The sequence below is a fragment of the Kogia breviceps genome, chromosome 9 (genome assembly GCF_026419965.1).
Source record: "Kogia breviceps isolate mKogBre1 chromosome 9, mKogBre1 haplotype 1, whole genome shotgun sequence".
Classification (NCBI taxonomy): domain Eukaryota; kingdom Metazoa; phylum Chordata; class Mammalia; order Artiodactyla; family Physeteridae; genus Kogia; species Kogia breviceps.
In genome coordinates this window covers 75,631,517-75,647,326 of record NC_081318.1, presented here as the reverse complement: position 1 = coordinate 75,647,326, position 15,810 = coordinate 75,631,517, and the positions used below count along the sequence as shown (strand labels likewise).

At 41.5% G+C, this 15,810-nt stretch overlaps 1 protein-coding gene across 4 annotated transcripts in view; it reads right to left on the bottom strand.

Annotated features, from left to right (window-relative positions):
• Positions 1-677: 677 nt before the first annotated feature.
• The window catches only part of GPNMB (glycoprotein nmb), a 28,729-nt gene continuing 13,596 nt past the window's right edge, over positions 678-15,810 (bottom strand). The window contains exons 5-11 of one of the 4 annotated variants that reach the window (XM_059074167.2): positions 13,662-13,820; positions 13,010-13,321; positions 8,381-8,488; positions 7,254-7,356; positions 5,011-5,228; positions 1,766-1,859; positions 678-1,320 (exon numbers count right to left, since the gene is read on the bottom strand). In XM_059074167.2, the coding sequence (XP_058930150.1) occupies positions 1,170-1,320; positions 1,766-1,859; positions 5,011-5,228; positions 7,254-7,356; positions 8,381-8,488; positions 13,010-13,321; positions 13,662-13,820 (1,145 nt within the window). In that variant the 3' untranslated portion in view covers positions 678-1,169. Of the gene's footprint in view, positions 1,321-1,765; positions 2,410-5,010; positions 5,229-7,253; positions 7,357-8,380; positions 8,489-13,009; positions 13,322-13,661; positions 13,821-15,810 lie in introns of those variants that run through there. The other 3 variants (XM_067042664.1, XM_067042663.1, XM_059074166.2) reach the window with 3 other exon arrangements.

Genomic DNA, 15,810 nt, shown 5'->3' with positions numbered 1-15,810 from the left:
CATACATATATATACATATGCATGTATGTGTGTGTGTGTATATATATATATATATAAAATTACTGCAATTTTACATACTGTATACATATACTTAAAAATAGAAAATACTTATAAAACTATCACTGCTCCATGGGGCAGAGTTAAACAACTTTTTATGTGTTAAAACTCTAAATGAAATTGAATGGCAAACAACAAATTAGAAAAATAATTCCAAGAGCTTTATTTTATTGTTTTAATTTTCATACTTTATTTTCCAGGAAGGAGAAGAATGTCATGACTGACATATAGTAGCTTCAGTTACAAATGAAAGTAAAATCCTTGGTGATTAAGTTTCTGTATCATTTGAATAGAGAAACCAGTAGCAAAACCAGGGGCCTCCTTTTCTGGAAAATCATAATATATAATTTCAACTATAATTTTCAACTATGGCACCAGAGTGTACAGAAATTCAGATATATCAACAAGAATGTCAACACTCTGAGTACAGGGCCATGTACTTAGCAACATGCCTGGTATACAGAAAGTGCTACAAAAATGTCCATGGGAAAAATAAATGAATGAGTACCTTTCCTTTATACATGTGGGCTGGGCAGGTGGTCACAAACATATTCACAATCATTTATTAGATTAGTATTTTTTTTAGTATAACAAGCATGCACAGCCTACTAAACGCTTACCTGTTAGTGTTCTGTTGGGAGCTCATGCATGTTCATTGACATAGGATTCAGGTAGCTTGGAACATGACCTTCAGAACAGGAATACACTGGTTTTATGCATATGGTTATATGGAAAGCTAGAACACGTCCAAGCTCTCCTTCCAGTTAACCTAGGTCAGACTCAAACGAAAGTACCTTCTTCTGTTACTCTGGATACAGTGTATCTATCCTACTAATCACCTAAGACATTATAAGTGAAACATAAACCATCACGAAAGAAAGCGCTGCTAACTGGTTTTATTAGTTAATATAACATGGGTGAGGCTGTGTGTAGTTTAATTCCCCTCCACCTCTCTAAAATGTCATTTAACCTATAATAAAAATTGGACCTCCCTAAACCACAATATATATTTTACGACAATCTTTTTAAAAAGTTAATCATCATCCACTCTAGCAGAGCTGACATAAATGGCGCTGAAGAATGAGCTGTTGGTCAGAAGTAAGGCAGGAGATTTAAAGAATTCCCGGTTGGTTCCTGAGCAGTGGATCTTTCTCCTGGTTTCCGGGGAAGAACATCTTTGCACAATTGAGGAAAACATTCAGGCCTTTGTCTCTGACCACGATCCCAGTGTTGTTTTCTATTGGTTTGTATTTCTTGTGTTTTCTGAAAGCAATGTGTTGGACAGATTAAAAAAAGATCTCCAGCTGGAAAAGGTTGCTTTCTACAGTCTTTTACATGCCAAGTGCAGAATGGTTAATTCTATTTAATTTATGGCTTTTAAGACACTGATGTCTTATGAAAATATATTTATTTTCTCTTTTTCATGCAAGAAATGTGTCTGCTTACTATAACTTGAAATTATATGTTAAACATTAAGCTGACACAATTTGGGAAAGTTACTGACATTTGGTAGCATTTTTAGGGATTAAAAAAAAAAACAGCAAAATTAATAGGCTAGTTTGGTATTTGTCATTCAGTGGAAGAGTTTCCTCCCACACACAAAATGTTTAAAAGCAAAAAAGGGAAAACAGCCCACTTGTGCAGAAATATGCTATTTATTTTTGACAATATATTCTAGTGATTTAAAGTGTTAGAATCAGCAACTTACTTGTACACCAAAAGGGCGATCACAGTGACAAATATGGCCATGCAGCCAACGAAGACCAGGGTACCATTTGCCATTCTTAGAAGGGAGTTTGGGTCTTAAAACAAAAGCAAGACCGTATTAGTGACAACTTCCACCTCGAGGACATGCTGCTTGTAATGCAATTAAATCAATGAGGAAGAGAGCTAACAGAAGATATATGGCTTTCTCTGCGCTTTCAGTAATCTTTCCCATTACATAATACATAGTCTTTGGGGGCGGCTTATCTTCCATTTAGAGAATGAGTTAGCGTGTCTCGAACACTGTGTTAAGGGCTCAGGAGACAGATGTCACGTCCCGGAGATACCTGATGGGGTCTGAGCTGACCCGGCTGCACACACGCGGTGAAGGGCTTCACGATCCTCCTGCACACTCCTCTGGCCTCATCTTCCACTGCCTTCTTTCCAGCTGTGCTAAAAATCCATCCTCCCCGTGCTCTTTCAAATCTCCATGCCCTCTGCCGGGAACATCCTTCTCCCAACTCATCTCCAGCGTCTGCCCCTTTGGGACACCTTCCAGACATGCAAGCGGGCACCAGGTCATGCCTTCCTTTGTCACTTTTCTCCTTGTCTCTCTTCCTCTATCTCCATCACACTGTGTTGCAATTACTTTATAAAAAAAAATATTATTTATTTTATTTATTTATTTTTGGCTGCATTGGGTCTTCATTGCTGCACGTGGGCTTTCTCTAGTTGCGGTGAGCAGGGGCTACTCTTCAATGCGGAGCGAGGGCTCATGGCGGTGGCTTCTCTTGCTGTGGAGCACAGGCTCTAGGCGCGCGGGCTTCAGTAGCTCTGGCTCTTGGGCTCTAGAGCGCAGGTTCAGTAGTTGTGGTGCACGGGCTTAGTCACTCCGCGGCACGTGGGATCTTCCCAGACCAGGGCTCGAGCCCGTGTCCCCTGCATTGGCAGGCGGATTCTTAACCACTGTGTCACCAGGGAAGCCCGCAATTACTTCTCTACACAAATTTCTCTCCTGCTAGACTGTAAGAGCCATAAAGCAGGGAGTATGTCTTCTCTGTACTCCGCAGAACCCAGCAAATCAACTAGTCTTGTCTCTGCCACCAAAGTATAACTGGAGTTGGTCTATCTTCTCTCCATCTTCTCTGCCGCCATCACAGTCCCGGCCACCAGCCCTCTTCCCTGAGAGGACCTCTTCACTGTCTACTCGCTTCCACTGCTACTTTCCAATAACACTTGCTTCACTCAGCAGTCTGAACGATCATCTAAAAGCATTGATCAGATCATGCTTCAACCCCACCAGTGGTTCCTCTTACGCACAGAATAAAACCCAAACCCTACCTGTGGTGCATAAGGATCTAGATGGGCTGCTCATTCTTGAAATGCAGGTCTCAGAGGAGGAGGAGGAGGCCCTTCTTCTCATTCAGAGAAGGCACTTCACCAAGCGGGTGCCACTGCGTTGGCAGGACTTTCCCAACCTCCCAATCTAGAGAGTCAACCTCTGTGCCCTCTCTCCCATGCTTGTCACTCTCCATGCCTTGTTTCATTGTCTTCACAATATCATCTTATTTGTTTACTGTCTCTTTCTGCTCACAAAAGCTGGGACCTTCCTCACCTTGTTCCCATTCTATCTAGAACTGGCTACCTGGTGCCTGGAGCTGTGATGGACATGGAGTGGATGCCCAGTGAATATTTGTTGATAGCATTGCAGGTGCTTCATGAATGCTCCTTGAATCAATGATTGAAAGTCATTTCAGCTAAAAGTCAATGGGTTTGCCTTTGAACAATGATGGACTATTGAGACTCTGACTTTGAAACCCAAGTCGTCAAGTTACAATTCCCATTGGATTAAAAGCTCTCTTTCTGAGCTTCCGTTTTTGGATTTTAAGAATGGCTCAGGTCACACCTAAAGTTATCACTCACTACAGGAAGGATTAAAGGGAAGCAAATATCCAAGCATCTAATCCAGGTAAGAGAACCATGGTTTGCCAGAACTGAGAAAGCTTCACAGAATAGGTTGGGACTCTAAAAGGCAATTCTAAAAGTAACTGCAGCAGCACAAGAAAAACAACCCCAGTAGCTCCTGGAGGTGATGGTGTAGAAGATCCACACTCACTCGAATACAGAGGCTCCGGCTGCCTCTTTCCGCCCAGCTCCCCACTTCTGTACTGCAGACCCCATGTACCCTCCCTGGGAGGAAGCAGCGTACCTTTGCATTCTTTTTTTTTTTTAACGTACACCTTGGATCTCACCAACAATAAACCCTCATGCAAATAATTATATGCATGATTACTTACGCTTTTCTTTCAATGAGGTTAAAGCTTCCTTTTATATAGTTAATGAGTAAATATATGTTTAAGTACATTTCACCTTATAAGATAGACTCCACAGCCAAAAGAGTTATTTGTGAGTTAGTTGTTAGGTTGTACCCGACAAGACTCAAATTAAGGAGCAAAACACGTGCTGTAATGTGTGCACAATTTAATCTGTGCCTTCCGTCCCACCATGTAGCACTTCCTCTAAGAGGTAAAGCAGTATCTTACAACATAGTCAGTTTTAAGTGAAATTCAGTTAGGGTCACCAGGGAGAGTCCTTATGGGTTGGGGAAAATTAGCAGCCACCAGTAAAGGGGAATTTCTTAATGAAATTCCTTCAACCACTTTGCTAACATTTTACCTCTCCGAGCATTAAGGGGACAAGGAATAGTTTTTCTGGTGAACATTTAAGGACTAGGTAAATTGGTTTGTTTCTGTCTCAGTGTAATGCTTGGTAGAATTTGGGAAGGGAAAGAGAGGGCACATGGCAAGTTAGAAGGGAAGCAGGAGTCCACCTGGTTTCTCATTTCCTTCATGGCTTCATATCTTTGGCCAGGTGGATTCCAATGACAGCATGATACCAGCCTCCCCTTTGTTGTAGCTTAATTGGAGAACACTGTTATTTTTTGATGTTGAGCTTTGCACTTTCCTCTTGAATTGCAAATCTATCTGAGCATGCAGTGACCACATCCCATTATTACTGGTCCATGATCACAGCCGATTTTTTTCATCAAAAGGCTATTCTCTGGTCATTATTTCATTGGGTTTCTCTCTCTCATCCCTTCCCTAAGTAGATTTGCTGTTGGCTTTTAATGCCATTTCTCAAATCCACGTTAAACTAAATATTGAGAGTGAAGCCTTGAGTAGCTTTGGTATTGGACACACACTTTATCTCCAATATGAAATGTTCATACAACCATAAAACAAAACTTACCTCCTCTTCCAGGGATAGAGATGAGGGTGCTCGTGAGGGCCAGGCTTCCATCATCACCCAGAGTGAGGTTCATACAGTATGTCCCAGGCCCACCAAAGGCTCTTCTCACAGTCAGCAAGCACATGTCGCCCAGGTCCATGTCCACAGGGTCACAGACTGTGTTCTGAGTGACCTGGCAGGTGGGGTCGGAGATGATGGTACAGACCTCTCTGGGGATGCTGAGGGCACGGATGACACAGAGAGAGACAGAGAGAGGAATATGACATCAGTGTAGAAAGAAAAATCACTACATTTCTATAAAATGGAATCCTACTTATTCTTACTCAAACCATGTGACATGAAATTGTCACATATAATTTACTCTTAAAAATATTCTTTAAAAATTATTTATTTATTTATTTTTGGCTGCGTTGGGTCTTCGTTGCTGTGCGCGGGCCTTCTCTCATTGTGGCAAGCAGGGGCTACTCTTCGTTGTGGTGTGCAGGCTTCTCATTGCGGTAGCTTCTCTTGTTGTGGAGCATGGGCTCTAGGCACGTGGGCTTCAGTACTTGTGGCGCGCGGGCTCAGTTGTTGTGGCTCACGGGCTCTAGAACGCAGGCTCAGGAGTTGTGACACACGGGCTTAGTTGCTCTGCGGCATGTGGGATCTTAATTTACTCTTAAGCCTGGGTGTGAGCCACTGTTTCCTTTGTATCCTCAGGAAGATGAGCCCCTCGTACTGGAGGAGGAAGAAATTATGTCCCCCAAGGCAAGGGGCTGCTGGGAACTTCCCTCTCCTTTTTGGCTCCCTAGATGCCCAAAGATGCAGACGGCTTAGGTGTTAGGCAAAGGTAGTATTAAATGCCAGTCGGCCCTGCGTGGGCTCCTGCAGAGATATGACAACAACAGCAGCAGCAATCAGAGCTGTTTCAGCAGCAATCAGAGCTGTTTATGCAGCACCTACTGTGTGCAAAGCACTGAGTTTCTGATAAGTGATATAGTCTTGCCTATTCCTCTCAATGACCTGATGAGGAAAGTAATATTATCCTAATGCAGCAGGTGACAAACCAGCTCTGGGAGGGGAGATCACTGGCCCCAGGTTAAAAAAGCAGTTAGAGGTGGAGCTGGGACTTGAATACAAGAGGTTTGACAGCTGTCCCTGTAACCACTCGGCTACCATGCGTTACAGTCTGAGCCACTGTCTCACTTCTGAGTAGACTTCCTGGATGGAGAGACCAGGCTCTGAAGCTGGGCCTGATGAGGGCATGGGAAATTAGATGAGTTCATGTTCCCTTCTCACCTGGCCCCTGGCCTCTTGAAGCAGCTTTACCTTCTCAGTCAGGGTTTTCTCTATTTCTGTCATCCTCATCCCATTCTCTCCCCAGTTCAGAGAGCTTTGGAGCTATTCCCCCCTTTTTTTGGGGGTGTACTCCGTGGCTTGCAGGATCTTAGTTCCCTGACCAGGGATTGAACCCGTGCCCCCTGCAATGGAAGAGCAGAGTCCTAACCACTGGACCACCAGGGAATTCCCTGGAGCTATCCTTTTTGATCAAATAAGGCCTCATTTTTATGCCAGCCCATTCTCTTGATTAATTTATACATCACATACACATACATTTTAATTATTTGATTTACTTATATGTAAATTAGTAAGTCATTCACATATTTAATGGCTTAATTGATACAGTATTTATATATTAATTAGTTCATATTCAGTCTATTATCTATAGTTATAACCAAACATTAGGAAGTCAAATTATATAATGCATTAGAAAGAGCTTTGTAAGTTTTAAAGCGAGACAGGATGATCAGGCATTGCTACTATTTAGCACAAGGACACAGCGCTTCCACGTTGCCTCCCCTGACTCCAGAGGAGCCTCAGGGAGCTTAAGAGGCTCTGAGCCAGACCTCAACCTGGGAACCTTGCTCTGCCAGGTACCCGCCACCTAGGGAGGTACTATTATCACTGGTGTACATGAGGAGACTCATACGATTATGTGAGGATGTGACATGAAAACAGAAGTAAAATGTTAAGGACACAGTAAGTGTTCAGTCAGTAATTCTTCTTCAACAGTTAAAGGTGATGAGCATTGCTCAACTCTAGCAAAGCAAGTGCATGCTTCAGAGCACCTGGGAGGGTCCTTCCTCTTCCTGGCTTGCTGAGGAACTAGAATCCAAATCAACTTTAAAAGGGAGAGGGGTATGAAGGCCTTTGTTCAGCCTGGGGTCCTCACTTGGCCCCTTTCTTGGAGATAATGTACTCACCTCCCTTGGCAGGTCACGACGAAATCCACCAGGGGGTTGTCAGGCTGTGGCACAGGCATCAGGACATCTGTCACCTGGATGATGTTAACCTCTAGAATTCCCTCTAATGGAACAATGCCCCACAGAAAAACACATCAAAATACAACACAAACGAAACCAAACCACTTCTTAACAAATCAGAAGGCCAAACAAAACGGACTCAGCTTCTCACCACCCCGGACCTGGGAATCTACCCCAGAGCTTTGGGTACACGTCCAGGCAGCATTTTCAAAGTCAAACTGAACAGCTCTTCAGCCCAACCTCGATCTTTAGTCCTGGAGCCTGTGTGTGTGTCAGGAGGCGGCACCCACTCGAGGAGGTGTTTCCAGGAAAGATGACCTTGAAGGGGGGCAGGCCCAGGCTCAGGCCTTGGCCGCTGTCTCTCCTGCCCAAGTGGCTCAGCCCCCAGTAGGCACAGCTTGGGGTTTATTTATTTTGATGTTTTTGTTTGTTTGTTTTTAATGTGGACCATTTTTAAATTCTTCATTGAATTTGTTACAATATTGCTCATTTTACGTTTTGGCTTTTTGGCCACGAGACATGTGGGATCTTAGCTCCCTGACCAGGGATCGAGCCCACACCCCCTGCATCAGAAGGCGGAGTTGTAGCCCCTGGACCACTGAGTGGGTTTTAGCCCCAGCCGTCTCCTCTGCTGGGCACCTGTGAGCAGCGCCCCAAGCACACAGCCCGGTGTGGTGGCCCTGTTCAACCCTCTTTCTTACACACAGGAGGTGTGACTTTGTGAAATCACCCAGGGGAAGAAAGTGGGAGCTGTGGGAATTTGCAACCGGTCTTCCTTCAGGCCACATTCACTCAGGTTTCTGAGCTGCACAGGGTCAGAGGTCCAGGCCCCCCGGCAGGCTTATTGCTCTGTGGGCCTCACAGAGGGCTCATTTCCACCAGATGTCTAAGGAAGGCCGGGAAGGCAGGTGGAAATCTAGAAACTAATGGAGTCTTTGCTTGTGTACATGTGGTACCACCTTGGACAGACAGTGGGTGCCCGTGCTCCCCATCCTCACCCCCCCAGAGTCAGGTAAGGGAGGGGGGGACCCAAGGTGGATTCTAGCATCTTTCCTCCGTGGTCTTACCTACAATTGTGATGGTGGCTTTAAAGTAGCCGTATCTGTTAATATGGCAGTTTTCATCAGGAATCTCCCTCGGCTCCAGGGCATTGTCACCAGCAGGTACTGGAGAGTCTGAATAACAAGATTTTAGAGTAGATGCTGAGAATGTAAAAGAGGTACATGATATTCCCAAAGATCTAAACATTTGTCTACTTGCTCTTTAGAAAAACATCAAGAATTCTATACTATTAAATTGCTGCAGAAATTTGAACTAAATGTGTAACAATTCATATAGATTTGAGAGCTTATAAGGCATTATAAAATTGTTAAATTATGTAGGTAAACACAATCCCGTATCTTGTTCAAGCACAAACAGCAAATGAAAGGTGGAAGCCATATTAAAATGTGTAAGACAACAATCATGATGAAATAAAGCAGGCCACAACAGATAAAATTATATTGTAATTTTGGAGGAAGGTATTCTGGGCTCAAATTCTAGGCCCCTTGTTTTTATCTGTTTGAGACCATGGGCATGTCATTTAACCTTTCTTTCCTCGATTTGCTCATCTGTAAAATAGGGACAATACTTACTGACCTACTAGAGTTGAACTATAAAACTTAAATAAAATAAGGTATATAAAACTTGCTCCTCATGTCTGCCACATAGGAAGTACTTAATAAATATCTGTTTCCTTAGCCCCATATGTACTTCTATACATCTATGTAGATACAGATGTGCTATAACATATATATGTAATTTTTTTTTTTTTTTTTTTTTTTTTTGCGGTACGCGGGCCTCTCACTGTTGTAGCCTCTCCCGTTGCGGAGCACAGGCTCTGGACGCTCAGGCTCAGAGGCCGTGGCTCACGGGCCCAGCCGCTCCGCCGCATGTGGGATCTTTCCGGACCAGGGCACGAACCCGTGTCCCCCGCATCGGCAGGCGGACTCTCAACCACTGTGCCACCAGGGAAGCCCAAGATACGTAATTTTAAATGTTAAGATGGATCATTTTAAATGATAAGAAGGAAACAACATGGAAAAAGGCAATTCTTTCCCTGTTTGAATGTCTCACAGATCCTAAGTTTACATTCTAGAAGTCGTACAGTCACTATGATGAGAAGAGGTGTGGGGTAGGAAAGGAGTGAATACAAGATGCTGTTGAAAAGTAACCCTTTGAGTGTGATTAGAGGAAAGAATTTAATGCTCTATTAGTTACAATTTAAAACGCTCTAATTAAGGTGCTGGTGTTCCACTAACAAGATAAAAAGACTGGAAAGAAAATATAATACTGAAAATACAACATTACTGTCTCAAATTTCCAAAGTCATGAAAGTGGACCCAGTTTGGGGGGAATCAAAGCTTCATGAGAGCTGCATCTCTAACATAGGGATATGTAAGTATGAAACCAACTGGGAGACTTCTCCAGGGCTCCTCAGAGCCTCTAGTGGGCGAATGAATGTGCCTGTGATGCTCCTTTGCTCAGAGGGACCTTCACAGAGCAGTTCTCAGAGCAAATCTGGAAACTAGTGCTCCACGGCACACACTTTGGGAAATGTTGTTTGGGTAAAACCCAGAAAGGTTCTGATGCCATGCCAGATTCAGATGCAGTGGTTTATCAGCAGGTTTGGCTATGGCAGGGTTGGCTGTGTTCCCTGACTCTCACGGCGGTCCTGTGGAAGTTACAAGGTAATCATTCTTCTTATTCTGAGATTTAACTGATGGGCTCTGAAGCAAAAGATATGTTTGTGAAGGGTATTCAAGATGGCTGGCTCTTCCCTAGAAAACTCCTTTTGAAGGTCTTGACAGGTGAAATTTAGCTGTCAAGTTAGAGCATGGAATCATGACCCTGCCATCTTTTAAAATAAAACTTCTCATAAAAAATGACTAATAAATGTCCATGATTTTACCTTTGGTAGAATGCTTATAAAAATGCATGTGGAGTTTTGCAGAGGTATGTACAATGTCAAATCTATATCTATACATATAAAGTCAAGGTATGATTAAAGGGCTAATGGAGAAAAACTAACACCTTAAAAGACAGATGGGGAAGAAGGTAAGCGTCCTACTTAATTCACTATTTATGTCCCTGTTGCTCAGAGAATGGTGTGAGATCCTTTGATTCTTTGGGAAAGTTGAAAAGTTCTACATGATATGATATATATATGATATATACATATTATATATAATATTACACTGATTAGCATCAGTCTTACAAAGGTTTTTCTTTTTAGATTTGTACACAGAAGCGATCAATGGCATGGTTAGCTAAGGGAAGGAGAATAATACTGTGGCTTAAAACTAGTGCATACCTGTCTGCCCTATAATGTAATTATCTTCCTGAATCACCACTTCAGCTCTGCTTCTGTCTCACTCCTGTGGTTGTTTTTGGTTTCTATGTAACAGCTGTACTTATTTTGAAGCCACTTACTATAGCCGAGGCAACATAATTTTTGGTCAAATAATAATCCAGTGCTCAATAATCCAAGCCTGTTAATATGCTCTGCATAGCTGAAAATGTTCTCTCTTCCAGAGGACAAGAACCCCAACCCCTTTCTCAAGTCATGGGCTGACTCCTATCATCACCTTGGGTCCCATTACGTATTCCCAACCCTCCATTCCCTAAGTCTCACAGCTGCTTTAAGGCATTTTTGGGTTGATTACAGTTGATTTAACACCTTTAGATAAAGCCAGGCAGCTTCCTTTCACTATGAAATTTAACAAATTCAACAAATTTAACAAATTGCTACCTTATATCTTATGGTCTAACCTATAGAAAATAATAACAAATTTAAAATACTCTTTCATTGACTTAAAATATATTTTTTGCATGTTATGATACAAATATGTTCTAAGAAAAATAAGCTAGCTTTATAAAAATGCAATTCAAGATAGACTAACATTAAATAACCTAACATTAAGACTTTTACCATTCAGGAATTTCTAGACAGATGTCAAGCACCTGTAATTTATTTTGAATTTTACACCTGGTCTGCTTATTTGTAAGGAAGACCAATTCTTGTAGATAAATAAATTGACTCTCCTACAGAAATACCAGAACAAAGCTATATGTTTCGAGTTGTTCAATGCAGTTATATTTACAGTTGGAATTAGGATTAACTGAATCATCTACCAGTAAGAGAATGATTAAATAAATAAGCCACTGAATAAAGTGAGTTAGACTTACATGTACTGATAATGGGAAGATGTCTATGATGTTTGTTAAATGAAAAAAGGCAAACTGTAGAATACATATTTCATGAACCCATCCACCTAAAAATCAAAACCACAAATCCTATATGTATTTATAGAATATGTTTGTAAATATACAGAAAAAGATCCGGAAAAAAACACTACCAACCCTTAACAGGGTTTAACTCTCGAGAGGAGAGCATGAAGCGGAACTTTCACTTTTATTTGAAATTTCTGTATTTGAATTTTTATTAAGGGACATGCATTAATTTTATAATTTAAAACATTCCAAGAAAGAATTAATCAAAATCGGTAATAACTTATAATGTCTTGCTTTAGATATGCTTGACTTAGCAAGCTATTTACACACTTATTAATAACAGTTTATTATTTATATCTAACAGGTTTGGGTAAAAAAACCAATTGCAACAAGTCTGGACGTTATCATCGAGGGTTCTGTCCGGACTTGGTGATGGTGCCCTCTAGTGTCCAGTGAGAGGATGTCAGTCTATCACCATCCCCGGGATGCCGGGATGGTCAGAGGTACTCATGGCTGAGTGGGGAAGGACGGTAATGGTGTGGGGTAGGGTGTAGAATCAGATGGAAGCTAATGCTTCACAAAGTAAACTCTGAAGAACTTCTTGAATGACCTCATATACTATTATTAGAAGGTGGGATTTAAGTAATTAGGCCTTATATCTAGAATAATTTTAGTGTCTGGAACCTTTCCAGCCTGCCAACCAAGAAATATTCTCAAGGTGCATTCTTTTGCGAGCCTATCTGTAAGCTACATTTAAGGGTGGCTGAGTTTTCATGGGACATGGGGTGGAGGTGGGCACGGTGTGGAGGAGAATGGAAGTGGCAAGGAAATGTGGGATGGCCTGAATGTTTACAAGGGGTCAATGTTTCTTAACTGAAAAAAAAAGGGAGGGCTTCCCTGGTGGCGCAGCGGTTGAGAGTCCGCCTGCCGAAGCAGGGGACGCGGGTTTGTGCCCCGGTCCGGGAAGATCCCACATGCCGCGGAGCGGCTGGGCCCGTGAGCCATGGCCGCTGAGCCTGCGCGTCCGGAGCCTGCGCTCCGCAACGGGAGAGGCCACAACAGTGAGAAGACCGCGTACCGCCAAAAAAAAAAAAAAAAAAAAAAATGGAGGCAAACAGAAATGTGACAGGCTAGAAGGGGGAAAGCATCTGTACGCATAACAGGGGCCAGTGAGAATTAGGAAGGTCCAGGAGCTGTATACGAGTCATCAAGTGACTTTAAACACATTCTCCTTTCTTCCATACTCTAACAACTAAAAATGGTGATCAAGTAGCTAAAGGAAAGCAACAGGTAGAAAATGGAATCATTGCAGAGTCTTTACACAGTCTCTTTAACTAAGGATCTAATTATACAACCCACATGAATTTTTTTTTTTCTAGCTGTTAAGGAACCCTGACAACAAAAATGACCTGGAAAACACTTACCCAAAGAAGGGGTGCTTTTTGGAGGTCTAGGTGAAGGTGAAGGACAAGGTCCAGGCACTGTAGCTTGCACAGTGAGGTTGAGACTGAAGGTTCCATTGAGAACATAGGTGTGGTTCAAAGTGTGATTGTTGGAAACAAACAGACCAGTATTATCCCCAAAGTTCCACTTGTAGTAAATGGCAGACTCATTGAGGAAGTGTCTGGGATCATGAATCAGGACATCGAACGTAATGGGGAGGTCCTTGAGGAAGGTTTCATCAGATGAATTTCGACTGTTCTTCTGGAACATAGTCACAAATACAGGAATCTGATCTAAAAGATATATCCAAAAAAAAAAAAAAAAAAAGGAAAGAAAAGAAATAAAGTCACCATTGCTTGACTTTAAGTGGACGACTTTAATGTTTTTCGTTTAGAAATTAAAGTTAGGGATAATTCAGCATCACTTTCCCTTTTCTTATACAAGTTTTCTAGAGTTTTCCCAGGTTATTCTGGAAAACATAGATGGAATATGTTATTAAATATATAAGGTTGAGAAGGAGTCCAGATACATTTAACCTAACCCAGAATACTTGGCTCTAATTCTTTCTAACCCACTAACATCACCAGAATTAAGTGTCTCATGCTCAGTTAATTTAGAGTTCATTCCACTCACCTGTTACCACATACACATCTTTCACTTTTGCTATGGGAAAGTACGCCCGTCGGTATCTTCTATAGACAGTTACTTCCATGATTTGAGGGCCAGGAGTCACATTGGCTGTGCTTATAGAAACTCTCACTGAACACTGTCCCGATTTCTGGAAATGCTGACCTTTGAGAGGATGGAAATGTTTAGTTATTGGCTACATTACATGATCATTATAGAAAGTTGATGTTTCTTAAAGCATAACAACTGCCATTTAGAGATAGTTCTGGGAAAGGAAAAACAGGATGGGGACGCAGTCCTGGCTTCTTCAGAAAAGAAGGTGGTGCTCATTTTTATATAAAACCTTATAAAACAATCTCACAAACATAAATGTAATTGTATATAGTTGATTAAAATGAAAAGAGCTGTTTAGTGGGATAATGCCATTAGTCTTTAGTTTACAAAAAAATAATTTTTATAAGGAAGTGATCTGGCACTTGAAATACATGTTTCCCACAGAAAATACATTTAATGTAGGTGTCCAAGGGAGTTAAAAATATATCCAAAAATCTACTTTATTTTTGTAACAATATTAGTAGTTCAGCTATATTGTTAAGTAACTTTTTTTTTCTTTTAGGGAACTAGAATCCTTCACCTTCTAGCAGTATTTGTTTATAAAAATGCAGTAAGTGATGAAAGAGAAACAGGGTATTATGGGTATAAAAAGGAACAGAGTAGTTCCATTAACATTTCTAGGGCCCTTGAGTCCTTCTTTTTCTTTCTCCAACTCTAACCTAAATCTAACTGCCACTGGCTAGCTAGTGAAAGTAATTCTTCTCCTTCAGGGCTCAAGGATTTTTCTAATCCTTTTGAGGCACCTGGCCCAGATGTGTCATTGAAACAACAAGTATTGTAAGATGGATGCTTGTGAGATGGGGATGTTTAAAGACCATGTTCATCACATGGTCAAAGGTTCAGGAAAGGGAGGACTTCCCTGGCAGTCCAGTGGTTAAGACTCTGTGCTTCCACTGCAGGGGCCACGGATTCGATCCCGGGTTGGGGAACTAAGATCTCACACGCCGCGAGTTGCAGCCCAAAAAATAAAAAATAAAATGTCAGGAAAGTCTTGCGATCCCCCTTTACCTTGAAATGAAGAGGCAGTTCTGTTAGAGGTTATAGGGGGAAGAGCTGTCTCTTGGAATTAGTGATACGTGAGGAAGTGTTAGTTCTGGCACCGACCACAGAGGCAGCGCTTGGCTGAGGAAAAATATTAGTTAACTCTGAGACCTCAGCAGAAGATGGAAATTCAAAACCGTCTTGTTAGGAAAACAGCGGTTTCTGGGCTGGAAACTGATATTAAATAAAGACATGTTAACTAGTTAAGTTAATGGACGTTAACTAAGCTAAACAGAATCTGGAGGGTTAGTGAGCCTAAGTGACTCCATGCAAACTGTCAGGTCAAAGAAATCATGACACTTGGGGAATTAACTGACAGGGCCATGAAGGGACTGAAAAAAGTCGGCTGTAAATCAGCTGATTTAAACAGATGAGCATAGTTTTTGTTACATATTTTGTACTCTGTTCAACTGGACCATGTATTATCAATGTTATTTTGATTTATAAATAAGTTAACTGAAGAAAGAGAAGCTGTCTGTAATTCATGAAGACAGACCAAACATTTAGAAATTTGGATGATTGGTAGCAGATTTGAAATACTCAGAGCCAGGGGGCACCTGGTAAGATTTTTAACTAAGAATTTAGCAGCTTTGCTAATAAAAACCTAAATTTAGTCCTCCTTAAAAAAAAAAAATCACTTCACTAATACTAAAGCAAAGTGGATACCGTTAGTGGTTAAAAACAAAAAAGAGGGTAGGCTATGTCAAAGAAGAAGGGTAGTTAGATTATTTTACTTTTACTCAATAGAATATTATGCGGTCATTAAAATAATGTATATAAAAAAGTTTAGAGAACTCCCATGCAGTCCAGTGGTTAAGACTTGGTGCTTTCACTGCTGGGGCCTGGGTTTGATAGCTGGTCAAGGAACTAAGATCCCACAAGCTGTGCAAGAATTTTAGTCAATGCTCATGATACTGATCAAAATGTATATATTTTATGATCTTAATCAAGAAATACTAAGAAAAAAGAAAGAAAGAAATACTAGTAGAGAAAACACCAT